Source organism: Polyodon spathula, chromosome 12, assembly GCF_017654505.1.
Source record: "Polyodon spathula isolate WHYD16114869_AA chromosome 12, ASM1765450v1, whole genome shotgun sequence".
Classification (NCBI taxonomy): domain Eukaryota; kingdom Metazoa; phylum Chordata; class Actinopteri; order Acipenseriformes; family Polyodontidae; genus Polyodon; species Polyodon spathula.
In genome coordinates, this window is record NC_054545.1 from 27,606,740 (window position 1) to 27,615,566 (window position 8,827).

At 32.1% G+C, this 8,827-nt stretch overlaps 1 protein-coding gene across 1 annotated transcript; it reads left to right on the plus strand.

Moving 5' to 3' along the window:
• The first annotated feature begins 3,479 nt into the window (after positions 1 to 3,479).
• LOC121324856 (pregnancy-specific glycoprotein 22-like) lies at positions 3,480 to 8,554 on the plus strand. Its single transcript, XM_041267068.1, has 6 exons — positions 3,480 to 3,741; positions 4,156 to 4,440; positions 5,368 to 5,664; positions 6,757 to 7,011; positions 7,933 to 8,064; positions 8,334 to 8,554. Exons 1-6 carry the CDS (start codon positions 3,684 to 3,686, stop codon positions 8,441 to 8,443), a joined length of 1,137 nt encoding a protein of 378 aa, XP_041123002.1. The 5' UTR covers positions 3,480 to 3,683; the 3' UTR covers positions 8,444 to 8,554.
• Positions 8,555 to 8,827: the final 273 nt, after the last annotated feature.

Genomic DNA, 8,827 nt, shown 5'->3' on the forward strand with positions numbered 1-8,827 from the left:
GCTGTAACTGGAAGTGTACAATATAAGCTCAGGCAAATGGCTAATTATCATTAACATCTGTTTGGTGTGATACTCAATAACTTTTCCACTATATTTTGTTTCTTTTTTGATATTGCTGCATGTGCCTATTGTCAGGCAACTTCTACTGTCACTTTTATTTTATTTTCCACAGCTTCAGCTGAAGAGCCAGCTAGACCAGTCCAGCTGGAAGTGAATGATGATACTTTAGTATATACAGCAGTCAGAACTTTCAAAGCACGCTGAGAAATCTTGCAAAGTTTAAAGTCTCATATGTTTCCTTTAAATAACAATCATTTTCAATTTTCACTTAAAAAAAAAAAAAACTGTACGTCATTCATTGATTTTTAAATATTCTTAAGTTATTAAACATAATTAGCTTGCTGTTACCACATTTAATTGAAAAGCATTTTGTATAATCTGTCAGTTTAGAAAAGTACATACAGTACCTATTTAACTTATTACAAACTAATGAAACCTTCATGGTGAACTGCTCTATCAGCCTCACAGGTGTTAAACACATATCATTTAGACAGGATAAAGAATAAGAATACTAGGATAATGCCACAAGAGGGCGCTGCTTTTCTTGTTCCTGATCTTAGTAAAGATGAGTCTCATTTTTGTAAATGTAATCGGCTCTCTACAACCCAATACACTGCAAACGATCAGAGACTCCCAGAGATGTCTACCTACCAGATGGAATGCAGATGCTGTACACGAAGCTGAGTTACTCTTAAATGATCTGCACTTTCAAGCTGTGTCATACCCAGTGAGAATAGTGCATGTAATGGATACTCCGATTATCAGTTCTATTTCAGATGTGTTTGATTAAGTCACATTTTCTGTATTCTACTGTTTCTTGTGGGTTTACGTTTGTTGTTCACAGTATTGTCTTATTGTCATTCTGTAAACAAGTCTACATTAAAATAACATTAGAATTGACCTTTTATTTGTCTTTTTTAAAAACAAACTGATCTACAAATTAAACATTTGTCTGCTTGAGTTTTTCCTTTATTTCTGTACTGGGTGTTTGAAGTTGTGTTATTAAACACATACTATGAGATTTATTGACCACTTGCCCCCACTTGTTTGAATATTATTCTTGTTGTTGTAGGATGTTGTGGTTATGAAGAGTTACAGTAATAAGATAACCAACTAAAGGATTGTCTTAAATGATTACAGTTTTAAGCGTAGAGCAAGAAATAAAGTAAGAAAGTATTTTTTGTTTTGTTAGTTTTTTTTTTTTTCTTTCTAGATTCACTTCAAAATATACATAATTGTGATGAAAAATAATGCAAAGTAATTTTCTATAGCAGACAGAAATTGGATTTCTTTGTCAAGGCGGATTCTATTGTGCAAAATACTTTGACAGATTTAGATTTAAAGCAATACTTACCAAATGAAGGTAGGATGAAAAACAGTTTAAGAAGTAGTTGAAGAATGTTTTTGCAAGTACTCATGGTTACCAACAGAGATAAAATTGAAAATGGTATCAATTAATTTATATGCAGCAGTCTGATCTTACCCTAATAAAAGTATATTGCTCATGTGATTGTTTCCCCTCACTATTAATGTAGTATCTCCAGCAACTTCCTATAGATAAATAGGAAATGAGAAATTTGATTTCTCTAAACCACAAAAACTTCATTTTCTCACCATGTAGCAAAATAAAAAGTGACGAGGAAAAACCAAGCTAAATTGTGAATATTATTATTATTACTGAAAGTCATGACCTCCAGGGCACAGGTCTGAACTGTAATCCCCAAAAGGTGGGCTCTGTAATCAGTTCAAAGAGGCTTATAACGGTGGTGAAAAAACTCATTGAAATCGTTCAACGAGAGGTACATCTTATCAATGCCAGGCTGCATCAATGGTTACTTTGGGTAACTTTCAGTGTGAGTTACCAGGTCCAAGATTCTAGTGTGTGTTTTGTAAATGGAGTAGCTGGACATTACATGCTAAGCTTTAATAACTGAGTTGGCCATTTTTCAATAATAACATTTCAATTGAAACTAAACTAAAAAAATAAATAAATAAATAAATGTCTTATGCTTTGGGAAATGTATAATAACAACTTTTTATCTGCATCAGGTGTTGTGGGTGGTAATGTGACCTTTGTTTAAAAGGTTGGCATATGTATCAGAGGAAAAAGTGTTCATAAAAACTTATATAACAATATACAACTCCTCTCTGGCCAACTGGAGGGATATAGATACAAACAGGCTGAAGCTTTACCAGTGTAGAAATAAGAATGTAGAAATAAGATCTACATTGACTATAAACATACAGTAAAAGACTGTTTCCTGGGCCTCGTGCAGGTACAGCAGTGTCTCAGGTTGTACCTCAGTTTTAACAAGCACAGAAGAGCATTTTTTCCATCCTGTGAAGATTAGAGGCTTTCTGGATTATGTACCTACAGCATAGCATTAGTATGCAACACTGGTTACATTTTTGTTTCATTTTTCACATTCACAGAGTTATTTATAACTAATAGTATAAGTAGTACAATACACAATAGTGTGGCCCCAGTAGGTTCAGTTTTGGTTTCACTGGGTGTTCACTGTTCTTGTTTCACATGAGAACTTCACGTCACATAGTATCACTTCTATATTGAACTATACCATATTTTACAAAAGGACTGTAATTCTGTATTTTTGCTACAGAGAGATTTCTCACTTCACTTACTGTGTTCTTGTTTTGAAAAAGTCACCTTCACTTGAACAATGAACTCCTGTTTTTCTACACTGCTGGTTTGGAGTGTGTTTCTCAATTTTTCAGGTAATGGTTTCAATATTTCATTACTAAACACAATAATAACAATTTAAGTTATATAACTTAATATAATGCAACATTGAAAATGTCTTCCAGAATAAATTCTGAAAATGATGCAGTAGGTGATGTGCAAATTTTAAGTGTCAATGTAGTTACAAACAACTTACTTATTAGCATATAAATCTTCAGAGCTGAGAGAATAATAATTATTAGGATGTTGTTGCACACTTTGTTTATGTGCTGTTTTATGTTTTGAGTAGCATACACTTGTAGGGATGTGGGGCTATGCATGCAGTTGCTTTATTTTAGGGATGTTGTTTTTTTGAAGTTCTGGATGGACCTCCTCAGATCCTTTTAAGGTGTTTCCATGTACAGTATATATGTATTGAACAATGACATTTTACAATGCAAAATGGTGACCATGGCATTAAAATACTTGGAGGAAGCTTAATTTGTTTGTTTCGGTATTTTCTATTCAAATTTGTTGTTATTGTTTGTTAAATAATCAGATTTTCATAACCTTGGGCATATATATAATATATAGTATATATAAAATATATAGAATATATATATATATATATATATATAATATATATATATATATATATATATATATATGATTAAATAACCAATTGTATAATCTTCACTTTACAGTGCAAAGTAATGAAACATATGGATACCTGGGCAGCGCACTTTACCTTCACTTGAATGTTGAAAATATCCTGAACAGTTCAGATTTTAGGTTGAAAAAGGATACCACTTTGGTATTTAAGGTTAATAATGCTGCCAGTCAATTTTATCAAGAGTACAGAAACAGAACTGTAATCTATCCAAATGGAACCATCAGACTCGATGGAGCCCGCTCTACCGATTCAGGGAATTACACTGTGGAGATGTTTGATGAATCTGGTACGATGTTACACAAAGCAACTCATAGTGTAATCATTATTGGTAAGTTGTTATTTACACACATTCTCAACTATTTACGTTTTCATAACAGAGTAGGTTAAATGTCAAATGTTCTTTGTAAATTATTTATGTTGAGTAAATGATAATGAAACTTTAGAACTAGAAAACAAAGTTTAGCAAATTTACATTACAAAGACAACATAACTTCCTTAAATTTAAGTTGAAATCCAAAAAGTAAAGCATTTCTATACTTCAAACTGATGAAAGTGCTTTAAAAAAAGAAAGTAATCAAACTCAAAATCCACTTACCAATTTCAGGCCCTACAATAAGCATTTTGACTCTGTTCTTGTATGTGTATATTAAAATCTCTCTCTCTCTCTCTCTCTCTCTCTCTCTCTCTCTCTCTCTCTCTCTCTCTCTCTCTCTCTCTCTCGCATGTTCACATTGTTACATAGAAAGTGTTGTAGAGGGAGTGTTGGGGAGCTCAGTGTTTTTTCACCTGAAAAATAAGACACATGGCACTGAAATGAAATGGAACAAAGGAGGTGCTGTTGTCGCTTTATTAATTAAGGATTACTTTCGTTACTTTGGCTACTATAAAAACAGAACAGAGATCTTTGCGAATGGAACATTATGGCTGCACAAGATTTGGGAGAACGATTTGGGGATTTACAGAGTGACTGTGACTGATAAAGATGGAAACAGTGCTTACACAGAATATGTTGAATTACTCATAAGCAGTAAGGTTTTTATAATATATATTTTTTATTCCATTATTGTTAGATTCCATTTATACAGCATTATGTATATATATATATATATATATATATATATATATATATATATATATATATATATATATATATATATATATATATATATATATATATATATATATATATATATATATATAGACACACACACGAATGCTATATTTGCATCCTGAGCCATTCTTTAAAAAAAAGGCACAATACCACAGTGGTGACATCAAAAAGTGAACTTGAACTTGAACATATACTTGAACTTTGACCCATTCGACTCCTTGACACCATTACTTATATATAAAGATTCAGGCCAGTGATTTGGTGAAGGGCCCTACACACTAAAGTATAATATATGCTAAGATGGCCTTACCGTGAATGAACCATATTTGTAAATTGTCGAGGTGAATAACACTTTCTTTTTTTTAAACAGCAGTTGACAGAGTCTTGGTTATTTTCTACAATTGAACAAAACAAATGTCTTAGACTTGTTTGTCAATAAAATACCTTTTTAATATTGAATTGAACTGGAGAGGTATGCATGGGCACAGCTATTTATTATTGTTCTTCTGATTACTGTACCAGTGATACCTGTACAGTAGTTTTTTTTTACATATGAAGACTAATTACTGTATCTGATGTTGTGAGTGTTGGTTAAAACATTAACAATGTGTGTGTGCAAGGATAGACACATATCTTGTTCTGTTCATTTGCAGATATGTCTGTTAGACATGTTTTCAGTAGATTCAAGTTTGAAGGATGCAGTCATTCTTCACATAAACACAGAGCCTGCTATGGGTCATCCTCATAATTGTTACTTTTCTACTTTGCAAATGTCATCAAACATTTGCTTTCTATAATTGTGCCTGTTGATTCAAACTCATTCTACTCCTTTTTAAACTGCAGACCTAACAGAGTTACCATGTGTATATGGAGCCACGGCCTACTCAGTGACCCTCTTTATTGAACATATGGATGGTAGAAACATTTCTGATGCAAAATGGAAGAAGGGAGAGAACTCTCTAGCTGAGTTTAAGGGTCCTACCCCTTGTTACTATGGAGAGTATGGAAGCAGGGCGGAGATCTTTACTAACGGGACCCTTAGACTGGATAGGACTCTGAAAACTGATACTGGAAATTACAGCGTGGAGTTTTTTGATAAGAAAATAAAACAGAAATGGATAGCTCAGTTATTTATAATGGGTAAAGTATTATTTGTTATATCAAATATATTACAGCACTCTGAAGACTGGCCTGACATTTGTGTTACCCATACAGAAATAACTTATATTTGACATATATTAAAAGCAATATATGTTACACTTATGTGCCTCTTTTTTCATTTAGTTTTTATGTGTTACATATATGCTCATATATAAATATTATGCGGATTGGTTAGAAGATTGGCCCAGTTTTACAGTATTTGTCATGAAAGGATTTCATGTGTTAGTATATGTAACAGTGCGTTCCATATATGTTTTATATAATCTAAATATATGGTTTTTACAATTTCAATATATGTTTGTTTGTTTTTTAAATAATTTAAACATATGCCCTTCATTTTATGAATGTTTTATACAAATTACTACATATTGTCATACATTATCCATTATCTAAGTAAGATAATGGATAACATATATTTTCATGAAAATGTGTTCAAACTGGACATTTAATAAAATGTTATTACACATTTAGATTTAACAATCCAAAATACAGTAAGTGTTCATCCCAGCACTGGAGAATACAGAACCCAGACATTCCTGCTTCATCTCACAGGGTGTACCACTGTATTGGGGTGTAGAATATATATATTTCATTTCAAATGTGCTGTAGAAACTTATGCGCATCATAATATACGCTTTGCAGGTTCTAATGTACATAGTTTCAAATGCAGCCTTAAGCAGAAAGCAATTTTATACAATTTACAAAACATGTTTATGGTGTATGGTGTACTTTTAACTCACATTTTGCATAAAAACGTGTACAACATTTGTGTGTACATTTTTTACTTCTAATCAATTTGCATGATATCATGAATTTTGGTTATGCATGTTCCTATTATATGTGCTATTTTTGCTATTTTGCTATTTAAAACATATTAAGAATATATGTGATGTGATACGTAACATATAAAATAATATATTGAAAATATGTGTTCTTTCCGCATGGGATAGTAGGGCATTCTTGCTTGTGTATAGCTAATTGTTCCATATTGAACCATACAGCATTTGTGATGAATATTTTAAATGAATATTTATTTATTTATTTATTTGTACATGTATTTATTTGTTTCAGATGCAGTATCCCAGCCTGTGTTGAAATATTCTTGTCTACCCAATGGGGAAGTTCAGTTTTACTGCTTTGTGGAAAACGGTAGTGACCCAGTATTCCAGTGGAGTTTAAATGGAAACACTCTAGATGTAGAAAGTGTCTTCCATAGTGTTAGAAACCATGTGCTAGTTGTGTACAATGATTCTGGAAGTTTAGTTTGCTCTGCTCTAAACCATGTCAGTAAAACGCAAAGCGACCTTGTTTCATTTACCTGTACAGGTAAGAAATGTTAAACTGATACAGGATCTCACTTTGAAGATAGAATATACTGTATATGTAAGCAATAACACAGATAAAGCATTACTGCACACCCTGAAGTCATGTGCCTTCAACCACCAATCCCAACATTTTAACTCTGATATAGATCCAAACTGAGCAGTAGTGCATTCCTGCATGGTCATGTGCTCACCAACAACTAATCTGAGTGCTTAGTTTGTCCATGACTTTATTTATATATATATATATATATATATATATATATATATATATATATATATATATATATATATATATATATATAGATAGATAGATAGATAGATAGATAGAGAGAGAGAGAGAGAGAGAGAGAGAGAGAGAGACTTGCAAGGTCATTTACATAACAAGAATAATATTAAGATATTTATTTTTCTTACATTTTAGAGACAGCACTGTGTTTTTTTTTGTTTTGTTTTGTTTTTTTTTAACGATCCAGTTGTTGGCTGTTTCAAGCTGAATGAATTTTCTATATTAATACAATCATCTTTTTGCTATACTTGCTTATATTCAGCCCATTCAGATTGCAATGTGACAGCCAGGCTCAGTTCATCGCTGTGTTCTGGTCTTAGCTTTGGCTTAGTTTAATATTGATATTGTTATGACTGTAGTGGTGATAATTCTAGCTTACATTAAAGCAACAGCTTCAATTGCATGTATAGCACATCATCTTTCGCGATACAATAATCTGTAATATACAGACAACTGAGTTTCACATATTCACCTGTTTGAGGAGACAGCTCTGGTTGAGCAATAATCCAATGCAAATATAAAGGGAAGAAAAAACAAGTGTCTAGCTCTTCTTATTCCTCAAATCACCATGTGAATGTGAATCGAAGACTGCAGACCCTTGCACTGTTGTATAAGGCTTTTTGTTTTGTTTTACAGGAAGGCACAGAATGAATGTAGTTGTATGGTATGTGATTGCTATCGCTGTTGGCATTGCAATATTTGTCTTTATCTCAGCTGTAGCGATGCATAAGCGGAGCAACTCCAACCCGCAGCCCCAAACTAATTTAAGTAAGAATAAAAAAAAAAAAAAAAAAAAAAAAAAAAAAAAAAAATATACTTTTTTTTTTTTTTTTTTTTAGTATAAATATTAATCATACGCATTAACAAAGCAGACTGATGATTCTGACCATATGATTCAATGTGACTGTTTTTGATTTAATTGTCTAGGTGTGAATGTATTGCTGTATGTAAAGCATTGGGTCAGTTTTATAACATTGAAAAGACAGTTGCGGGTTGAATTCCATATTTTCATGTTTTGTATTGATTTTTTTTTTCAGTGCTTTTAACTCCAGTCCCACAACAAGAAGATGAACTGCCTGATCACCCAAGCCCTCCAGAAGACACAGTGTGCACCACGACCAATGAACTCTCAACCTTCACACGTTAGAGATTCACACTGAACGACACTTTTATACATGTATGTGTTTTCATTTTGAAATGTAATGTAATTATCTGTTCAGTGTTGTTCAATGTGTTCAATAAACATTGGCAGAGTGAAAACCCCTCACATGTAAATATGTGTTTATTTAGATGATTCATTTTTTTTGTAAATAGCTTATGTATTTTGTACCAGTACTTATTCACTCCCATATTCTATAGTATAAATGTGCACAGTACTAATTTGTTTTGTATTTGTTTAAGAATTGTAACTGGTGGTTTATACATTTAATTAAAAAATGACACTCTGTTAATAACACCTTCAGGTAAAAAGCTTTAAAAATCTGGCCTTAGGTATATTTGATGTTAAAGTAATACTAAAATATTTTAAAAT

What these genes read in the sequence shown, in the direction of transcription:
- LOC121324856 (XM_041267068.1), top strand. Translation starts at nt 3,684, where the DNA reads ATGTTTGATGAATCTGGTACGATGTTACACAAAGCAACTCATAGTGTA. An exon ending in TGTTGAATTACTCATAAGCA is followed by an intron (nt 4,441 to 5,367) that starts GTAAGGTTTTTA and finishes TTTAAACTGCAG; the next exon opens with ACCTAACAGAGTTACCATGT. An exon ending in GCAGCCCCAAACTAATTTAA is followed by an intron (nt 8,065 to 8,333) that starts GTAAGAATAAAA and finishes TTTTTTTTTCAG; the next exon opens with TGCTTTTAACTCCAGTCCCA.